This window comes from Grus americana, chromosome 2 (genome assembly GCF_028858705.1).
Source record: "Grus americana isolate bGruAme1 chromosome 2, bGruAme1.mat, whole genome shotgun sequence".
NCBI lineage: Eukaryota > Metazoa > Chordata > Aves > Gruiformes > Gruidae > Grus > Grus americana.
In genome coordinates this window covers 119729684-119752233 of record NC_072853.1, presented here as the reverse complement: position 1 = coordinate 119752233, position 22550 = coordinate 119729684, and the positions used below count along the sequence as shown (strand labels likewise).

General features: G+C 40.6%; 1 protein-coding gene across 7 annotated transcripts in view; it reads right to left on the bottom strand.

Moving 5' to 3' along the window:
* The window catches only part of MYRIP (myosin VIIA and Rab interacting protein), a 239194-nt gene that overhangs the window by 46671 nt on the left and 169973 nt on the right, over positions 1–22550 (bottom strand). For 6 of the 7 annotated variants that reach the window (XM_054817522.1, XM_054817526.1, XM_054817527.1 and 3 more), the window contains 5 exons: positions 9043–9179; positions 7315–7395; positions 6598–6695; positions 6186–6266; positions 4464–4613 (listed from right to left, as the gene is read on the bottom strand). In XM_054817522.1, coding sequence (XP_054673497.1) covers positions 4464–4613; positions 6186–6266; positions 6598–6695; positions 7315–7395; positions 9043–9179 — 547 coding nt within the window. Of the gene's footprint in view, positions 1–4463; positions 4614–6185; positions 6267–6597; positions 6696–7314; positions 7396–9042; positions 9180–21119; positions 21698–22550 lie in introns of those variants that run through there. The other variant, XM_054817529.1, reaches the window with a different exon arrangement.

The following is a 22550-nucleotide window of genomic DNA, read 5'->3' as shown; positions in this document are numbered from 1 at the left end:
AACTGATGTCAGCTGGTATCAACTTCCTACAGTGTTACGCCTCCCTCATCTGAAGCGGCTCTCCCCACTGTGTCGTATGACTGCTAAAAAGGATTCCTCCTCAAAAAGGTTTTCTTCAAACATTTCTTTGGGACAAACCTACAAAGGTATAGAGCACCTGCAAAACCTCCAGGGATTTCCAAAGCAGTGTTGGACCTCAGGCTTGTGGAACCTTCCTTCTCTTTAAAACAAATCAAAGGAAAAAATAATAAAAAAATAAACAACTGTCAGTACACTGTGGACCTTATAATTAGCTTAACCAGTAAATTTCTGCTTCCCCTGAGGTGCCTCATAATGTGTATTTAATGAAATCCTCCTTTTCCCTATATCCCTAGCTGTTTTATATACTATAAATTATAGATGAGCTTCTGTTTATATATGCAATCTTTTAGCTGTAAAATAAAGACCACTAATACAGCACTTAGAACACACCAGGATGCCTGCACTCCATCAACATTTAAATGGGATACAATATGCCAACTGGTCGTTTGCTCTCAGTGGCAGTAATGTATTGGGGGAAAAAGGACTGAAAGAGCAGAGGAGCATCCTCCCATTGCTCTAAGCTCCTCCTATCCCAACGTTGTACAGCCTTTGCTTATTGGTAATGGAAAACAGATGGTGCCATCCATCTCTTTTTATGAAATGGGGAAGTCAAATATTCAGCCTTGTATCACTATTTTTAGCATGGGCAAGGGATCTCAAAGAAATCTAAGAGGAAAAAAAAAAAAGAAAGGACAATATCTATAGCTACTACTACACCATAGTACTGCAGTTAAGCAATCAATAATATATTTCAGGGAGATACTGTGTGTATGTTAGTGTGTGTTCCTTAATATGAAGATCAATAGATTTTGCTCCAATCAAGCAGGTTTCATGCAGCTGGTCTCTTGGCACTGCGCTGTCCCCAGGTGACACAGCTCAAACTCTCTGCATACAGCATTCACTTCATGCTACACAGAGGCAGGAGCAGGGAGGTAATGCAGGGCTGCCAGAGCCCACTGGAAGTTTCTGGCTGATATGGATGAGCTACACACATATAGCTGTGATTAAAAGAAAAATTGCTTGGCGGGTATAACCACGCAGTTATATCTGGGGTTATTACAGCTCCCCCCCCCCCCCCCCGACACGCTGTAAGCAAGTGACTTTGGTAATAAAATGCAATGCAATAATAAACATGGGTTTCTAAAGGCCAGTGTTATAGCAGGCAACTGCCCTAAGTAACTGAATGTTACTGGATTTATTGTGCTAGCAAAACCACATGTATTGTCCTCTACAAAGAAGACAAATAAAAATACTTGCTCTAAGATAAATTTCCAGTTTTAAATTATGAAATCCTAACTGCCTTAAGATCTGCTATCCTTACCTCCCTGTCCTCTGCATGTCTGTCTGTCTTTTAATCGTGTTTCTTCTTCCCTTTTATTTAATCTATCTTGCTTCTGCTTGCCTCAAGTACTAATTTGTATGTGTCCTGGTTTTAGCTGAGAGGGTTGATTTTCTTCATAGTAGCTAGTGTGAGGATATGTTTTGGATTTGTGCTGGAGACAGTGTTGATAATATAGAGATGTTTTTGTTCTATGGACTTATTGTTGAGCAGTGTTTACACAGGGCCAAGGCCTTTTCTGCTTCTTGCACTGCCCTGCCAGCGGGATGGCTGGGAGTGCACAAGAAGTTGGGAGGAGACAGACAGGACAGGTGACCCAAACTGACCAAAGGGATATTCCATACCATATGACGTCATGCTCAGTTTATAAGGAGCTTGGGGGGAAGAGAAGGGGGGGGCGGCGGCGTTCGGAGTGATGGCGTTTGTCTTCCCAAGTAACCGTTACGCGTGACAGGGCCCTGCTTCCCTGGAGACGGCTGAACACCTGCCTGCCCATGGGGAGCGGTGAATGAATTCCTTGCTTTGCTTTGCTTGTGCGCGCGGCTTTTTGCTTTACCTATTAAAATGTCTTTATCTCAACCCACGAGTTTTCTCACTTTAACTTTTCCAATTCTCTCCCCCATCCCGATGGGGGGGGGAGCGAGTGAGCGGCTGCGTGGTGCTTAGCTGCCGGCTGGGGTAAAACCACGACAGTCCTGCGTGGCCAGCAGGACTAGGGGAGTGATCTTCCCCCTGTATTGGGCACTGGTGAGGCTGCACCTCAAGTACTGTGTTCAGTTTTGGGCCCTTCACTACAAGAAAGACATTGAGGTGCTGGAGCGTGTCCAAAGAAGGGCAACGAAGCTGGCGAAGGGTCTAGAGGGGAAGTTTTATGAAGAGCAGTTGAGGAAACTGGGGTTGTCTAGCCTGGAGAAAAGGAGGCTGAGGGGAGACCTTATTGGTCTCTACAACTACCTGAAAGGAGGTTGTAGCCAGGTGGATGTTGGTCTCTTCTCCCAAGAAACAAGCGATAGGATGAGGAAATGGCCTCCAGTTGCACCAGGGAAGGTTTAGATTCGATATTAGGAACAATTTCTTCACTGAAAGGGTTGTCAAGCCTTGGAAGAGGCTGCCCAGAGGAGTGGTTGAGTCACCATCCCTGGAGGTATTTAAAAGACCTGTAGATGTGGTGCTTAAGGACACAATTTACTGGTTGGACTTGGCAGGGCTAGGTTAACGGCTGGGCTTGATGATCTTAAAGGTCTTTTCCAACCAAAATGATTCTATAATTTTATCCATTAGGAAATATGAAAACTTTACTTATTGCAGCGGAGCCTTTCAGTAGGCTTTCCAGTAGACCCTTTGTTAGAGGTCGTATAGGTTTATTTCTGCTAGCCCAATAGGCTAACATAACTGTATTAGCTATGGGGGCAACTGGAGCTATGCTACCTTTCCAAGGGTGTCTGGTTATACTAAGAAGATTCTCCTCTATTCAAAGCAAAGCAAAAATAAAATACCTGTGCATTTCAAAGGACAAAAGAAAACAAAACAACTCTAGCAAAGCAAAAGGCAGAAACTAAATTTATGGGAGAGGTGAGAATCCAGACCAGATGGCCAAATTCATGCATGTTCCTTAACATACTGTGGGAAAACAACTGGGCCAAATGGTGACAAATGTGATGAAAGACCCTGTAAAGAGGTAGAAAGTCCTTATAAAGCACCGTACATATCTGGATCTCTAGTACCGACTGATGGCTGCAGAAGTTTTGCAGCTGTTCGTTGTGGCTTTTCTCACCTTAGTGTGATATTTCTACTATTTCTCAAACCAATGGGCCTTCCTCTGGCAAAAATTTGGGACTCAAACTTGTTTCTTTGGAACAGAATTTCAAAATGTGTTGAGTTCAAGCTTAACCATCCAAATGCAGAAGAACAACGGGCTTCTGGTGTAATAACTGAGGATTTGAACAGCGTGTTCCCCTAGGTCCTGTCCTTAAACTCCAGAAAGAAAACTCAGTTGAGTCAGACACAAAATTAACTCTCCCCCTCTTGGCTCTTATGTTCCACAAGGAGCCACAGATCAAAGTGCTTAAACACATCCTGATTTGTGATCACTTGGTTAGCAGCAGCAGCTTAAAGGCATTACTCCTTCAATTTGGAAATAGGTAGGGGACAAGAATGTAAGTATCTCAGCAATTCTGGCCCACAGTCTTATATTCTGTCATAAATCTATTTTCACTGGCAGTGTAAGCTAGCAAACTTAGCTGGGAACTAAGGCACAGCAGACATTCAGTTCTGGTGTCTCTGTTCAGTGGGGGAGAGCTGGTTACTGGTGCAGCAGCAGGACACTTCAGAGCAGCAGCTTAAACCACAGTATCAAAATGCACTGGAACTCATCTGTCACTGTCCTCCCTCTCCCACTGTGAAACAACCTATCCAAGCCTATAGCTTATTTTCACTTCTTTTCCCTTGCTGCTCTTAAAATGTTACTAATGCAGCTTGTCAGATTTTCTTCAGCTTTATAACAGGAGCTAAAGGCATTGTGCTGAGAAATAAGTGAAAGAAGGAGGAAATACTCTTTAAGTAAGAGTAAGACATAAACGGTGCTCTACAGTTGGGTTTACTTTTTACTGTTGGTGGTGGCTGTTTTCTTTAAGACGGCTAAGGAGAAAAAAAGCCATTACAGAAATGTAACGCTGTACAAAAGAAAATATAACATTCAGCAAAAATCCAAATAAAAGCTCAGTGAGGATAAAAACTGTTTTAAGGAATAAACACTGAGGCACTGAGTCCTATTAGCATTCAAATCAAGCAGCAAGACTGCTCATAACACAAACTTAGTTCTCCCCAACACACTCACCAATACAACATAATGTCTGTGATGTACTTCCATGGCCCACGATGTGCTAGGAAAGCATGCAACTGAGTGACAGTTTGTTCAGAAACAGGTTTAATGCTTGTTCTCTGCAACTCCCTATGTACCATTCCAGGCAGTATAGTTATACATGATTTCAATCTTCCAGTTTTGTGCATCAGAAGACATCAATAGTTGTGCTAAGTCACTCACCCATAACGTGTAGGACCCCCTGCGGCTCCCTGGAAAAGTCAACATACTCTGATCTGAGACAGCGACAGATGCCAGGCCACTGCTCCTGGATGGTGGCCATTCAAAGTCAGCCTCAGCCTGCTCAGTTTTGCTCTTCTGCTTCTTTATAATCTGTAAGGCAGAGGGACAGGGGGTGGGAGGAGAGGAAAAACACTGTCTGAGCTGTATGGAGCAAAACTACATTAACCCTGTCTCAAGGCAAACTGCCTAGGAAGAACATTTGAGTCTCCCTTTGCTTCTGCTGCAGATCATGCAAGGATGATTCTGACAACCTGCAAGCATTTCTTCTCATCTGAAGTCGTACTGCTTGCAAGCGCGTAAGCATCAATACAATAAATCACAATCAGTGCCTGTAGGAACATCAGAGATGAATTAAACAAACATGGAAACCTGTTCCTACAGTAAAACTTTAAACATCATCAGCATCAAAATGTCAAGTATCTTCTCAGACAAGAATTTTTGCAAAGAAACATAAAACAATAGATACGAAGGGAATTTCAAAGGCTCCCATGGCATCTAGACACGTTTCTACTGAAACAAACAGGTCTTAGGTGTCTAGGCACTATTTTTGGTTTTGAAAACCTACAGTCTTAAGAGAGGGAGAAGATCATATAGAGTACCTGTCTCCCTACACTGACAGATTATATCCTGCTACACTTCATTTCCACAACTTTCCTGACTCCACTTCAAAATATCTACAGAATATTATTCTGTGGCATAGAAGATCTTATTAGGCAGCTTTTGACAAAAGTGGTAGCAATTCAAGCTTGGCTGAGATAGGCTCTCGACTATCAAAGGCCCAATAAGCAGAATTAATCTTCTAACATCCCTATTAAAAAAGAAGGCAGATTATTTTCCATTGAGCTGCTTGCACTGCTGGCTTTTCTTGATAGCTCTATAAACAACATTTTCCTCTTCTGGTGTGTGATCCATACATTGTTAAATGCCACATCCTATACACAGATGTAAGCAATGAGCTTAGTTCACATGGAGGGAGATTAACTTAGCAGACTGGTTACTTTAGTGATCACGGGAGCTCAGCAGCACTCTGTTCATGCACGTCTTGCCTTGCTCCAGACTGTCCAGACAAACTCAAGGGGTATTTGTTCCCACTAGCCCTCCATTTTGGTGCTGTGTCAGTGCCAACTACGAGCTTTGCAGGAAGAATGAGCTTTCTGGAAAAAGCCACCTAAATCAGACACAGAGAGGGTTCTGTGATTTTTGGGGTGTCTCTTTTACAGCAATATTAACAGAATTCTGTTTTAATGACTGATTTTTTTCTTTGTATGTGTTGCAGATGTAAGGTTCAGTATCATTGATATGGTCAAGAGCCACACTTCTTTATGCTGGAAAACTTTGTGCCTTTTGGGAAGTGAAGTACAGATGTAAAATTCCATCGAGCAGGGGCACCCTCTTCCAAGCAAGTACATCACAGTCCTGAGGGAGAGGTACCTCTCAGCTCTGAGGGTGTAGGCCATCAGTTTAGGCACTGGATTAAGCTCATATCTCTCTGATGCAGCTGATCAAGCCTATACTGTGATAGCTGAAGTTGCAACTTGTCATTTACTTTGCACTTCCTACACTGGTGTCATCCTTTGCGCTGTTAGCAGAGTCAAAGCTCACCAGACTAAAGGACTGCAGTTTGGCTATTAAACAAGCTAGGGAAAAAAATGCTTGCCATACCTTCTGCACGATGGTTGTGGCCAGCTCTTCTATGAGGTCCTCCTTGTGTTCCTGCAAGTAACAAGCCTCGTTCTGCTTGTCCTGCATGAAAATAGACACCTGTAGCTGCTAAAATCACATAAAAACAGCCTTTCCACAGAAATGGTATAAAACAGGAAATGGGTAATATGCCCTATTGACACTATGGAAGAAATTACAGGTACTTACATTGCATGTCACCTTCTGAAACGCAACATGCGTCTTGGATACAAGTTCATAAAACCCATGCCCAACTCTTTAGGTATGGCATGAGATAGTCACTACTTCTTTATGTTTTCTTTTGTATCTACTTGTTTTTGTACCACTACCCAAATTAAATGAAACATAATTATTCTTATTTAAATTAACACATTTTTGGGGGGGAAAATGTTACCAGGCTGTCACTGTAGGTCTCTGCCTTAGAAATAGCTTCTTCCACTGCTTCCTCTGCAACACGTAAGGCCACAGCAAGGGTATCCATCATGCTGTGTCCTAGGTGAAGAATAAGATAAAACTACCATGTTCTTTATATATGCACATTTTGCATAATGACCTTCAAAATTCAGACCCGTATTCTGGACATATATTCAAATCTTGTGTTGTTCATGACAAAAGTTTATTTCCTCAATCCATAACTATGCACAGTAAAATAAACACCTTAAGACAGAGAAATTGGTCTCAATTTCTATGTTACTTCTTAAATTTAAATATTAAATACAATAAACCACATTTTTTTCTATGTTGGTTATTTTAGAATCCAACAAAATAGTTAGGAGGAAATCATGGGAAGAAAATTCGTAAACTTCCTATAAACATCAACAGGATATAAGAAAGAGAATGAAAAAACTATATGAGCATACGAAAGGAAATGGGAGAAAAATAACACAAACTGAACATTAAGAAAATCACGCTAGAATAAGCATGTATTAGCTGTAATACTGAAGCAAGATATTCCAGCATGGTACAGAAAGGATTTTTAGTATCTTGCTAAATGTTTCAGCTAAAAGATGGCTGGATCTGTGAACAAGACTTACCGGCACTCTAAGCTATTTGTCCAGTAATTCAAAGTGTAAGGACTGTGCTTTAATCAAATGAGTTTTTAGCAGCATACCTTCTGTCTGTCGGTAGAATGTAGAGTCACTGCCACAAATGCTTCCTTCATTTTCAAAGCTTCCTTCAAAAAACCCTCCTTCTGCTCAAAAAAGACAGTACCGCACTTTAGTATAAGAAATACCTGTTTACAGCAGAGGCATTATTAGATTGGAATATTCACTCGAGATACGGTGGCACAGCACATGAAGAGGGATAACTGGAAAATTCCTCCTACCTTTTGTATAAACCATGATGGCAGCAGCTTTTGTACAAAACATGACTGCTTTTATACAAAAGACCTCTCATTCATTTTGGATGGAGAAAACTATTTGTACGGTAAAAGAGAGAGAGAGGAAGAAGCTACTAGGTATTAAACTTACATGGTAGAAGTTAAGTACAGGGAATTTATGACATTTGGGGTTGAAATAGATTCTACATTTTAAAGGGCAACGCTGTATAAATAAGCCAAAACCCAGAGATGTATACTAGCATTTATCTTCAAAGGGAACAAAAGGTTTACCTAACAGTCACACAGAGAGTAGAAGAAAGTCAGCAATGACATTTAGACTCATAGGCCTTCCTTAGAAAGGTCTCACAGAGAGTGAGCATGCCACGGCAACTCCTCATTGCATTGTTCACATTTCCATTCAAGGAAAAATTCAGTGAGACTATGGCTTAAGTAAAGACAACAGATCACAGTAAAGTTCTGAAGGACCCATCCACACAGTTTTTAATTCCACTGTCCCACTTCTGCCCTCACTGACACGGATTTTCTTGTCTTCATACATATTGTTCTCAACCTTTAAGGAGTCCTCTCTAGAAAAATGAATTTGATACAGAGAAAGCAAAAAGACTAATAAATCAGAATTTAGTGCATAGGCTGCTTCTCGCTAGAAGCTTTTATGCTAATATTCATAAAAAACACCAAAAATTTTCACTAAGGATTAGAGAGTCCACTTACCATCCTATATAATCTCAGAAAAAGACAAAATAAAGACCATAGAAAAATTACAGTGTCTGTACAAATTTCAAAATAATTACATTAGGAGAGTATCTGCTCCAATAAATCCAATGAAATGTCAAACATTCAGCTAGCCGTGTTTTGAGTAATTTACTAAAGTTACCAGTATGACACCAAACGTCTTCTAACCCATTTTATATCTCCAATTACTCTTCTTACAGGGTGATGCATTCTAACACCATAGTTAAGGGAGAATTGTGTCTCTTCATTTAAAAGGGTGATGTCAATACTTAATTGGTATCTTTTAACTATCTACAAACATCAATACAAAAATAAGATGTGGCCAGTTTCAGATGCTTACGCATGCAAAACTCTAAGTGAGGACAATCTAAGTTTTGGTCAACTTAGATACTGAATGTATCCCATGTTAACCAAATTTTGCTTCAAACTCCAAAGCCAAATGTTGAATGCAAAATTATTTTCTCATTCATTGACTACTCAGAATTGTAGATAAATTTTGGAACATGGGCTAGAATACAAAATGCAATTTACTTTACAGACTGAAGATAACAGCATCACTGGCATAATTAAGATTAAATATTCTTTGAATTCTTAAGCAGCTCTCTAGACACTTCACCTCTTTTTTTCTCTCCACTGAGGTGTTTCTTTTAAAAAAAAAAAAAGCCTTAAGAAAAATCTTTTTTTAAATGATCTCAGAATTTCCATTGTCTCAGCTTGTGTGTTAAAGTAGATAAACTAGGAAGAAATCAGTACAGCTGTTCTTACCTATGACATCAGGACAAACTCCGCTCTCCAATCTATGCTTCTTGTATAAGTTCTTCAGAACTTTGGCACTTCCAAAACACTTAAAGCGGCTTTTGACATTATTATAGTACCAATCCAGAGACTGGGTCCTTAGCAGTCTAAACCAGAAAAATAAACAACTTTGGAACAAATCTACAACAAATAAATGCAAACAGTTTACCATCATTTTACGTAAAAAGGGATCTTTTAGGCCTTAGAGCACAAACATATTAATTTCTGAATACTTCTTTACTGTTTGTACTTTGCATGTGTTCAGTACACTGAGGAGGGAAAAAAAAGGGTAACTCATGAGCTAATATCTGCTTCACATTACTCAAGGTTTTATTTGGTTTTGCTACTATCAAAAGAGGTGCTCTCCCCTTTTGCATTGTAACGCCAACACTACAGCCTTTTGAAAAATACAAACAAGCCTTGGAACAGCACAGGAGGTTTTAAAAACAGCCTTTATTTACACAGATCTACAGATAATGTAAGAACATTAGCCCATTAATGCACTGCAAAAAACTAACATTTTCATAAAAATATATCACTGCTTTTATTTGGGGAAACCAATAGAGTAGACAAAGCCTAATTAGAGGACTTCAAAGCAGAATGAGCAAAGAACAGGCAGACAACCTTTCTAGGGGGGAAGGACTCACAACTGCACTTTGGTTTCTTACTTTCAACAGTAAACATCCAATAATTCCAACAGTAAGATGCCAGTAACTCATCCTAACGGATTTGTCCCCAGAGCTCATATACTTTTATAAAGCCATGAGATACTGTCAAGCTCTGTATTCTTTTCCCCATGTTGGCAATGGGCTCTTGCTCCTCCTGTTACTTCAGTGGTGGGCAGAGAGGACCTGTGCCATATTCCCAGGCAACTGCAGGGTAACCCACAGCGGACCCCTACGGTTCCTACTGAGGGTGTCACTGGAGAGGGGGATCCTAGGGTTCCACCTATAAATTAAAGCTGACTGACCCAAAAGCCTCCAGGAATGAGAAATAAGCCTGAGCCAGTGAACATGAACTAATCCCTGTCTGAGCCCATTTGTTCGTCCTGCACATTGCCACGGTAGTTCATTTTTAACTAATATACTGTACTTGCTTGCAGGAACCAAGATATTTTTGTAGGACATAAAAACATTCATATAAACCAGTATTTAGTATGGGCTGCAAAGGTAACTTCCCCTTTGTAATAATTATAAAAACAAGGGTCTTGGAACTAGAAGCCCTATAGAGCTTGATACATAACTAAGCAAAGAGATGATTCTTAACACCAAGATTTTAGAAAACAAAAGGCTAGGGTTAGTGTGCAGTGTCAATATATGAACCCCTAAAGAAACGATGGACTCTCAGAACTTCCAGACTTGAAGACATTCAGATGATTTGATTCTGTTTTTTAAACCGGGGGTCGTGCGTGAAAAACAAAACAAAATGAAAGCCCCACTGTAACCTTCAGATTTTCCTTCAGGGACTCTGGACTTTTCTTTATAAAGTGCAAAGTAAGTGACAATCCACAATTTTTGTATAACACACACCATTTCATAAGCAAATAAAACCTCACCTAATGAGAGACTAGCAATGCAGTTCTTACTCGGCACTGAACCTCGGGAGATAATAACAAACAAATACGTTGAGCCTGGAGTTTCAACTAAATGCTTTCAGCTCAGCTCTGGATTTTTTGAGTTTCAATATATTGCTAAAAAGGAATACTCACTTCATGTAAAGCAGAACATCATGATATAGTCCACTTCTCTGTCACTACTGGAAAGTATTTAGTAGCAAACACCAGCAGTGGGAAATTAAAAATAAAAATCAATGAAGCCTATTGCATTCAAACTGTGCACTCTTAAAGTTACATTAGTTGCTCTACTGAAGACAACTGAAGAAAAAGCACATAATGGAACAGAAGCATATTTTTTTCTGTGTGCTGTGTCAGCAATTAAATGCAGGAGGGATGTTTACAGGTAATGTAAGAACGCTAGCCCTTTACTATCTATTGGCACAGTAATATCCCAAGCTTAACTGTGGTTCCCAGGAGGTTAATTAGTTCCAATATTCACCATTCTACAAATATCACTAACATGTGACAAAGGCAAAAATCCTTTTTTTTCTGGAAAATGTCCTTACACACGGTGCACAGGTGACTGACATCTGATGAAGCACAAGTGGCTGGTGGTAGAGCACGAGCAATGGGAAGCATGCCCAGGTCTGTCTGTGAGTACAGGACTTCTGAATTCCTATAATCCACCAAGAAATCTGTTACAATGCCTGCCCAAGTCCTGACCCACTGACCAGGGTTTGGCTGCTGGCACAGTGATGAATGTGTGAATGGAGGCAAATTCCTCTCTCAAACCTGCAATTCTTTGGCGTTTTGAGAACCTACCTTCTTTTGGGCAGGAACCATTTCCTCTCATGGACACTGTCAGAAAGAACCAAACAATATGTCTTCTGCTTGCTGAGTTTAATTCACTTTTGTCCACTGAGTTTCTACAGGTGCTGGGAGTGTAAGATTTCAGTCAATGGCACAGAGTCACAATCATTATGATGGATAAAACTAAGTCTGCATGACTGGGTTGGAAGTGGCTTAGCTGGAGGTATTGGCCAGGAATAAGGAGACACTCTTTAAGTCACTCTCCTTATTAACTCTTCTGCCTAGTTAATGCAGTGTTCTCCACACTGTCCACAAAACAACGTCCTCAGATACATCACTTTAGGGCTTTCAAGATCCCTACCAACTACCTTAGCTCGTTTACTAAACAACCTCAGCTCCACTAGCTCAAAATGCTAAACTTGTCATTTTCTTGGAAGCCAGGTAGACCCACTTAATGTTCAGACTAGGTGGCCAAAAGCAGAAAGTCACCTATCTCGTTGTACGAACTGTATGAGTTAAGATAGATAGGAATGCCGACCTGGCAACTTGGGAAAAATGTGAGATGGGACCCACTGCAAGCCTGCTTCCCTATCTTTTCCCCAATGTTACCATTTTTCTCTGGCTCTGATCAATACTGTTTCTGTAAAAACAGAAAGCTAACAGCACTGATTTTTTAATGAGGTGAGACATTGCTTTGCAGCTAACACAATTTTAGAAACAGGCTTTGTGTTTGTAATGATAACATTTTCCATATTCCATTTCCATTTCTCACTTTGGGAGAGTAAAAGGATAGGAGATTATACTTCCAAAGCAACAATGAAAGAAGAGATGCTTGCCTCTCTCTACTAGGTAATGTGGTGTGAACACAAGGATTGTTTTTTTTTTTTTTTTTTTTTTAAATTTCCTCATTGCTGCAGGATTAACACTTTGTGAGTAATCTAATCATCTCATGCTTTTCTCCTATGCGTTGGAGAGCTACCAACTCCAAATCTATGCCTCTGTCCTGCACACGTTTTATAGCAGATTACAATGCCTCCTCTAAAGCTTTTCAGCCTCTTAACTTTCAAACAAGTTACAATGTCCCTGCTGATTCCTCCTGGGGAGAAAGGATTTGGAGAAGAGAGTAGTTCTCTTATAGATACTAAAATAAAAGACCCACTCAAAAGAGAAATAAGAGCATTTTCACCTTATTTCAAAATCCTTTAATGCTGACCTGTATTTTAATGCTGTATTCTGCAAAAGCGGTCCATGAGTCCAGAATAATGAAAGACTGTGACAGCACTAGCATTAAACTGTAAAAATGCAACACTTCCCTTACTACCTCTAATAGAAAGTATGTAAGTTCTCTCCATAAAATGAAAGTTCACACTTAAAGGATATTAGTTGCATGCATTTTAAAGAAGCGGGCATGTTTGAAGCCATTTCTCTCTCTTTCTGTGCCATAAAGACTGCCATGTCTTTATTGCTAAATAGCCTTAAATGCTAAGGACATTATTTATGTTATATAATGCCACGGAGTTGAGCTGCATTTTGATGAGCTTTTGGCAGAGGGGATTACTGTGATTTTAAAATTCTGCCTTACTAGAAAGTGTGAAAGCTAGGCAGACACTTTTGGTTCACTAACTTTAAAACTTGAACAAGTATTATAAAGCCCCCGTCTTTTTTCCAGTGCAGCAATGTTTTTGCCCTAATCAAATGGCGCCATAAGAGCAACGGATATTCAAAACCTTTACAAGCAGCTTTCAGTACACTTCTTACCTGCAGCACCCAAATACTCAATTTTTAGTCTTCTCCTGAGGAAAAAAAAAAAGTATACCAGCTGTACTGGGGAATGGGGACATGAACCATCTCTCTCAATTATTAGTGATCACAAGACAATCACATGAAAGGCTCCACTCATGCATGATTATAAGTATTCGCTACTCAATACAGAGGAGGTTGTTTAGCAACTGATTTACCACTTTAATTTTGGTTTTATTTGGTCTAAAGGCAGTATTAAACTTCTGCAATAAATAGCGTCTATAAGGTAGTACCAACTTAACGTTCATGACTTTAATCTCTACTCATAACACAAGTTAAATTATGAGGAAGCATTTTATAACAACATTTTCCATGAACTTTGTGAGAAGTTTGCTCCCAAAGTAATTCAGAAGAACTTGTTACTTACAGAAACTAGACTGCAGCTCAGTCTAGTTTCCACTTCTATCTCACCACTTCTTCCATAGCTTTGTGCCAACAGTCAGGCCAGCAAACTCTCCTACCCCTCAATCTGACTCCAAAAATCAGAGCCACAGACTTCACCTGTACACCAATAGCTGTACAAAGGGTTGTACCAAACAAATATTTCTTCTGGGCTCACCTCCATATATATATATACGTGTGTGTATATATATATAGTGAAACATCAGACACGAGTTGCGTGCACCCTGCCACAGGCGCTTACGTTCACTTGAGTTGAAGGTGGCCCCTGGAGTGCCAGATCTTGAGGCTGATCCCTCTCCCCTCACCCATAACCGTTGCCATCTTTCTGCTGGAACGATGGGAATCACACTCTAGGTTAAATGACACTATCACCTCCCCACAGCCAAGCTGATTTTGTCGATGGTCTACAACATGTTAAGATGCTGGAAATCTGATTTTATAACCCTTAGGTATGTGACAGTGTAATAATCACAGAGTAATATCTTTAAATGTATTTTTTATACTTCCTTTTGTAAGGAAGAGGTGTTCCTTCAAATACTTGTTTCTTCTTTTTAAGCTTGTTAAACTCATTCCCATGCCCCCCAATTAGTCCAGCATTACCACTGCATTTACTAGTAACAAACACGGGCTGGTTGCAATTTTCATTATAAACTCGATTTGTTGGCATTTTATAGCTTAGCTGGCAGATGTTCCCCATGGTTCTTACTTTGTAAAACAGGAAATAATAAAAAGGACCTAATAGCAGACTCTCTAAAGTAATGTCCATCGTAAAAAAGGTCTTCATTAAACAGCTGCTTAATATTCTTGAATGGGCATCAGCACTACTCAGCCCTGAAATGCAGACATTCAGCAGCAGTTTCTCAGACAACTGACAATTAGCCAACAACAAATCAAGCTCACAAGTAACCAAATAAAACAGTTCCTGAAAATAACTTTTATTTGGGGAAAAAAAAGAAAAAAAAAAAAAGGCTTTAAAAATTGTTACTCCATGCTGCTGCTCTGCTCGTGTACTCCAGAGGCCCTAATGTAACATCCAGCCTCAGGTCACTCAAGATCTGCATTTGACAGTTGGCTGGATTTGGCCAGGAAGGCAGCTGCTTTATGATTCTTGTGAATGAGACAGTTTTTTAAAATTAAGTAACGAAAATAAAAAAAGCCAAACAAGCCCCACCTCTGAAATACAGGACCAGCCAGACTGCTGTTCTGTGGGAGACTCCAAAACGCAACGCAACCACATCAAACTGAAGAAATATTAAAAGCTTAAATCTTCAGTGGAAAAGCAACACCAATATTTAGTTTCCACTCTTTCAAAGCACTCTCAAGGCTCCTTGAACTGCCTGGAGGCTCAGCCATGAATGAAGTGATGGAGGGGTTGGGAGCCAGGGAAAGACTGGCTGCTGAGCTAGGACACCAGTGGACAGGACCCCTCGACCCCTCCAAAGTAGACCTGCTTAGCCACACCGCTGGGCAGGAGGCAGAGGCACGCTGCAGTTAAGTATTTTTGGTTTTAGCCATGATGTTTCCCCCCCCAGGCAGGTGATCGGTGCTGTAGGACCGACATCCTTGAAGCCCTGGGGAGCTGCGCGTCCATCACCCTCCGGCTGCACGGGCGCCACGTTACCCGTCAGTGGCTGGGAAACTCCAGCTAGCCCAGGTGATGCCCGGCATGCTGTCTGTCACAGGCCCCTGACACGGGCACTCTCCCCGCACTGACCTCACGCAGGGTACAAAGCTCAAGGCCCTTGTTTTCATTTCCCAGGCACTGAGTGGCCTCAGCCGGGTGCTCAGAGAGACAATTAAGATTTAGCCTGTCACTTCTTATTTACTCCGTTTTAGAGTAAAATTGCTTCAAACTCAGCATCCTGAAATATTCTTTGCCAATAGCAATATTTGCTTTTTCCCTTGGGCTGATGTTTTAGAGCCTCTAATGTACTGTCCTTTATAAATTGCTGAATTAAAGTATTTCAGTTCCTTTCAGTTTCAGTGAAATCAAACATACTTCCAGGTTCAAGAATGCAACTTCACCTTCCTTTCCTTCAGAATGAATCATTATTATAGCACACAAACTGCACACATGAATATCCTGCCAACGCTGAGTTTGCTAAAAATCAGACTTAAAAAAATGAATTGAGAAAGTTCAGCCCCCTGAAGCCCTGAACAGGAACTTCTGTGCATCAACCTATGACCAAGCTCATGCCATTCCAAGAGGGGACTTTTATCTCCCTGATTGTTTTGCACATAACCCCTTGCCTGTGAAAAGCAGTTGTTCACTCCTCAAGAACAACAGCTCCTAAACGTTTAGCCCAGAAGGCCACTGTTAACTCTTTGTGACGCTTCTTTCCCAAGCTTTAAGTTGAAATCCTAGTTATTTTCTTCTAATGGCACTCTGCAGATCACCCATCACTTAAGAAGTGCTGGTCCAGAAAATTTCTTCCTCCGATTATCCGCAGCAGAGGGCTGCACCCGGATTACGCCGTGACACGAGAAAGCACGGCATGCTGACCTGTGCAGGTGCGTCACAGGAAAGGCTGCGGCAGTGCATGCTACAGTATGTTAATTATTCAGAGAACTCAACCAACGGTATTTTACTGTATAAGGCATGTCCTAAAAATATGCATCCTCCCAACTGTTCACTGAGAAATTCACTGCCCTGGTTTGGGCTTTTAATTTCCAACATGGAGCAACATACAAGAAATAATAAACTAAGGTTAGCACAGAGGAAAAAAAGGAATTTCTTTTTTCCCCAAAAGACAGCTGTATGTGCAACAAATTTGCTTACTCAGTCTCCTTTACCTTTGAAATCAGCAGTCAAGAAGTTAGATGTGAGAGGAAGACAGAGTAGATTTACACAGAAAGCCCAGATATACTTTCTGAAAGGAAAAAAGATCGAAACTTTTAACAAGTTCAACTAACCCAAATTACTGGGGGAAGTACTAAAGCATCTGCCACCTGGGCCCTTTACACCAAGCCTCGGTGGCTTTCCAAAGGGAGATGCCAAGGACTGCTCACTGCAGCACGTGCCAAAGCAGAGGAATCACATGCTGCGTTATGCAGCAGGCCACAGTAAATGATCATAACCCTCCCTTAAAATATTTTACCGGCTCATAAAAATAAGATCATGAACCATACTAGTTCAAATAAAATTTTATACTAGCCTCTTACTCTGTCTCTGGCCATCAGCAGATGCTAGGGAAGAGATGACAGGGTGCAACTCTGGAGTGACCCTGCCTTTGCATTCGTCAGCTCAGGATGCCGTGTTTGACATTACAATGGACCATCCTCAAAGGACACTCTTTGATGGACTCACCTTCCATAAATTTGGCTATACCTAACCTAAACCTACAGATACTTTAGGCCTCCTCAAAGCTCTCTGATGATAGAGTCCACAGCTACATGCCACACAGATGCATTTGGGACCCACGCTCCCAGTGGTAGCCTGATCATCTAATCTCCATCAAAATAAACTATGAGATTGCCGATCTTTAAATATATAATTTAATTATTGGAAAGTAATCAGTATGTAAGAAATCAGGAGTAAAACATCTACCTCTAACAGTCTTTTTGAAAACGAGAATGGAGAAGGCACAGGTGTCCCTCTCAAGAAAATAAGAGACTTAACTGATGATTTAAAAAAAAAAAAAAGGGAAAAAGAAAAGAAAGATTAGTTGCAATTTGTAACCCCTACACTAGCAAAGCAATATTCTTGGAGATCCCATCTAAACTGCAGATAAATGTTTGCATACATTTGCTGACAGACATTACATGGAATGATTAAACATTGGCCATATGCAGGCACAAATAACTTGGCGGGTATGGATTGGGTTTGCTCAGTGGTACATCGTGATCTTCCAGAACTGAGAAGTTCAGCCAAAGTCAGGCCCATAAGACACAAGAGGTGTAGACCTGAGATGAACACACCTGTAAACTTGGCTATGCACTGCTGATGGTTCCTGTAACCCAGTCAGGGCATTTACGCCCTCAAACTCTCCCTGAGAAATGTCAGACCTGACATACCACCTTCAGTTCAGATTTACACCCTTTTGCCATTTACACCCACCCATGCTGCCATCTAACAAGAGATTTTCACTTACCCAGCACTATGTGCATACTCCTCCATCATCACATCCTCCTTCCTTTTTGGCAGTCATCTTAAGGCATACTTAACTTTTCCTACGAAGCTATTTGAGTCTTCCCTGAATTTTACGGTCTTCCAATTACATTTCCCCAGAATTAAAGAGGTTCCTTTGACAGAGGCTTATTGCAACAAGGCACCTCCCTTTTAAAATTTCTGCAAAGGGTAAGATTGGAACAAACGGTGGCTGAACATAGGTCAGCTTCAGTGGTTTTTGCACATCATCCCGAGTTAAACTTCTCATATGAAAATGGTCAGGCTAAAAAAGTCTTCTGGCTTAACTTGGGCGCAAAGCCATCATTCTGGTTTGTGAATGAAGGCTGTGAGTGCAAGTTTGGTCAGGACCATTTTCAGGTCTGCTCCCCACAGAGGGTAAGTGTCCTGCAGCAGGCGAGGAAAACACTGAGACAACACTGGGTATAATTGCAGTTATGGTTTGATCCTCCAGTAGGAAAACACAAATAAGAGTAGAACACGTCAGCATTTAACTGAGCTATTTTGCCCTGTATTTTCCCTGTGAGGTTGTATGTCAGGAACCCCTGGCTCACGAATGAATGAATATTTGGCATATTAACCCGACCTGCTGCCCCTAGGAAGCATGTTGTGTTTTAGGGTAACTCAAGTGAAAGTATGGATTTTGCAGCAGTTATAAAAGTCAATTTTTTGAAAGAAGAGGGTTTCTAAATGCAGTGCTCCACTGTAATTTAGCTGACTGTAAACACCAGGGGTGAAATCATGACAGCGGAGAGTTAACGGCGGTTAAAGTGATGACCTAAGAAAGGGCAGGACCTCTCTTCAGGCATCTACCAGCAGTAAAAGATGTGAGAAGCCCTATCCAATGCAGCTCCTGACAATATCTCAGCAAGAGCTAATAAGCTTTTGCCATAACAATATATTTATAGAGATGTTTGCCATGTCTTACAGCCATTAGTGAATATTCTCTCTCCATTTTTGCTTCGTGAAATGAGCATCAGCGACTGATGCTTATTTATTCAGAGGTGACTTCTGAACCTAAAAGTTCAAAAGGCTGCGTTGTAGAGAGCTTGCGGTACAAGCTACTGCTGCTTTCAAGCCACTTTGGCAGAGCCTTAGGCCATGACAGAAATGGGATCACATAGGTGTTCCCCTTGCCCCCACACGTGATGAGCAATACCTGGATCACTCCCAGCAGATACACAGCTAGCCCGCTCTTAACGACTGCTGATGCTGCAGAGCTCCCCCAGCCACCCACTTCGGTGTTTTCCTATCCTAATGTTGAAAGGTTTTCTTAACATTTAAGCTGGATTTTCCTTGTTTCTATTTAAACAAGACAGTTTAAGATCTTTTCCTTTTTTATTTTTAAAGGTTAAAGAATCCTATTTCATCTCATATCATGTTTTCTAGCCATCCCATCATTTCAACTGTTTTTTTTTCTCCTGGGACAAGGAAAAAAAGACCCAAGTGGACTATATCTTTGTTTAAATACAGATCTCGGAACTGGTAATTTGAGGCCTTACCAGCACTCTTTCAAGAAAGCCAAATGTAACTGTCGGGATGCGACGTAGCACAGCACAGACTCTATGGATGACACCCTGCTGAGAGTACCAGATACGCCACGCTGATAATGAATCTGGGCTACGCAATGCTGTGAGTCACACACCCGTCAAAGTCTTGCTGAGACTGACAGTGTAGAAACTGCCAACTCTTCAAAAAGAAAGATCCTGTCAAACTAAGTAAAGGGTATTTTCACTCCACCTTTTCTTTAAACTGACAATTACATGGATGCCACTTTCAGAAATGAGGTTTAAAGTGTATCTCCTCACTAGCTGGCAGATATACCAATGGGCTAAAAATGTCATTTTTGTGGGAGAAATCCAGGCACTCAGCTGTTGTACCTTCTTATCAACCAGCAAATAACTCTCCCTGAGAAGAAAACCATGAAGCCTGTCATTCAGAAGAAGACTTACGTCATATCCGTACCACTTCCATCCCACCTGCACAAAAAGCCCATCTCTCTCCATTTCACTCCCGCTTTCATTTCCAGGTTGGTGCGTAACAAGGCTCAAATGTTACTGCAGCCACTGTGGATCATTCAGTGGCCAAATCGGTCTGCAGACCTTGTCGTAATCGCTTAAAGGGAGCCCAAGAACTCGTCACCTCCTTTTCTCAGCCCTTCTAGGTGCTTCATTCAATGCCTGGAAACTGCTTCCCCACGACACTGCCAGGTTTTTTTCCTCTTAAGCCTTTCATTAAAACGCATATCTTTACACAGTTGATTAATGCTACCTGTCAACCCCGATGAAAATTAAATAAGCAGCCATTGGATATTTGAAATTAAATCGAAATAAGTCAAAATCCAAACACCTGTGTAAAAGCTGGAACACTCTGATACTGGAACATTTAACATTTTTACTTCAAAGTGCTTTTTATAAGGATATTTTAAATTAAAGGATACATTCATAACATTTATATATGTATATAAAAATCATAAATATATAAATAAAAATGTCACCACTGAAACAAATCTTTCCCCCTTAAGCAAAAGGAAATATTTTACCTTATCTGAATCCATTTTCCTCCAGAAATTTCATGTGAAATTTTGGGTTTTTTTTTTTTTTTTTTCTATCTTAATTTGCAATAAAATACATTTTCAGTATCTCAATATTTTTCAAAGGCAAGAAATTCTATATCCTGGTCATCTTGTACTGGACGTTTTTTCAGGCATATTGTAAGAATTAACTGATATTGCATCATTAGTAAATTTATGACACTCACATGCACACAACATGCTGAAGCAAAATACAAATAAACATGAATCAAAGCAAGTTATCATAGCTATGCTGAACACAGATATACTGTCTTTTACTGTCATATTTGTTACTACTTGGTACAATATATCAATGTAATTTTTATTTCAGATTTCTGAAAGAAGACAGGCAAAAAGAAGAAAAATCCACACCGATAGCACCTCAAAATGAACACATCCCACTGTTTTTCTTAAGAAACAATAACAGCAAGAGATATTCATAAATTCTCAATTGGAGAGGCATTCATTTCCAGCTGTGCTATTACTACAAATTTATCCTTTGCACCTACCCACTGAAATGAAGGAAAATTCATACAGAAACCACATGTAAATAAACTTCAGAATGCAGAGAGCAACATCGAAGCACTCTCAGGAACATTTGGTCATTGAACTTTGTGTTAACGTTAATGAAACAAAAGTATTTGCAGTCAAAATACAACTGAACATAAATGGCTACGAATAAATGCACCATTCACCCACATGAAAAATGTTTTCCATTACCACAGCAGATACCAAATCAAACAACAGAGCATAAAGCCACTCTAATTAGTTATTCAAATTACCTAAGTGAAGGCTTTTCTTTCTGGAAACTTCATTTTTAATCCACAGATTCTTGAAAACCAGATGAACAACAAAAAAAGTGAGGTCAATGAAGCATAAAAAATTTCACAAAAGAGATACAAACTCCACTCCATCAAAAAAAAATACCAGAGGATAAACCATGCAAATTAATTCTGTAATCCTGATTAGAAAAATACGCAGGGCTTTTAATATAGAGCTCAAGAACGCCAAAAAGACAACAATCCTCCGCTTTAAGGTCCGCTTCTGTTCTTGTACCGGGAGAAAGCTGTGAACAAACAGCTGTGAAATGCCAGTAAAGATGAGAAGAATCATCACCACATACAATCAAAGAGAAAGTTGGGCTCATTTCAAGATTATTTAAAAAAAAAAAAAAAGGAAAAAGAAAAAATAATTAAAACAAGCCAAAACCCTTAAAATGTTGCTGGGGAGTGAAGAGATGCGACTTCAGTTCCCATCCTTCGTACTGGTTATCTCACCCCTCAAGCCCAACTTCTGCTAAACTAGGCTGCACTGTTTTCCCCTGGGAGCTGTGCGGGCAGTGACTCCACCACCCCTTTCTGAGATGACACGTATTTGTAGCTTTGCGACGCCACAAGCCACAGAACAGCTTAAGAAACACACTGTTCGGCTGGAGGTTACTGCCATGTTATCCAGCAGGAGCGTGACACCTCCAAATCCAAGTCCCACGCAGGTCCCTAGGTGGAGAACGTATTGCCTCGCCACCCACCCACCCGGCATGGTAGGAGGAGGAGGAGTGAGACGGAGCGATGCTGCACTCCCCAGATAGCAAACTACCCGGATGTCGTTCAGATGTTTATCCAGCAGTTAAAGCAAGGAGATTTCGTTGAATTACAGTGGAAAACAGGCTAGGTGGGGAATAGCTGACCAGCCCCAGAAGATCGGCTCAGTCAACCACTGGTCCTCAGCAGCTCTTCCCAGCATGGACCAAGGGCAAGTAAGGACTGAGTGAGGGTATCTGATGCTCTGCAATGTTACTCTCTACTGCTGTGTGCAAGTGAGCATCCTGAGCACACAACGCATGCCTCCTAAGTTCCTTACCATTCCGTTTCTGCTTTTGCAGAAAATAAGCCTTCTGTATGTTGTGCTACTTATGAGTGGAGCTCTCTTTGATCAAGTCTTTAAAATACACAGGGCATGCTTTTAAAAATAATTTTAATAATAATTTTAATATTAATGATTTAATAAATTTTTTTTTCAAACCAGCTTCATAATCACTGCATTTAAAATGGTGGGGTTTTCCCTGTTGCACAGGAAATGTTTTTAGTTGGAAGCTTTATTGTGCAAGCTGTCCAGCAGTCTGACAAAAGCTAAATTCCAGCTTATGGCTGAAAACCGTAGGAAAAACTCCAAAGCCTTTACAAATTATACAAATGAGACTTTAATCCCAGCTG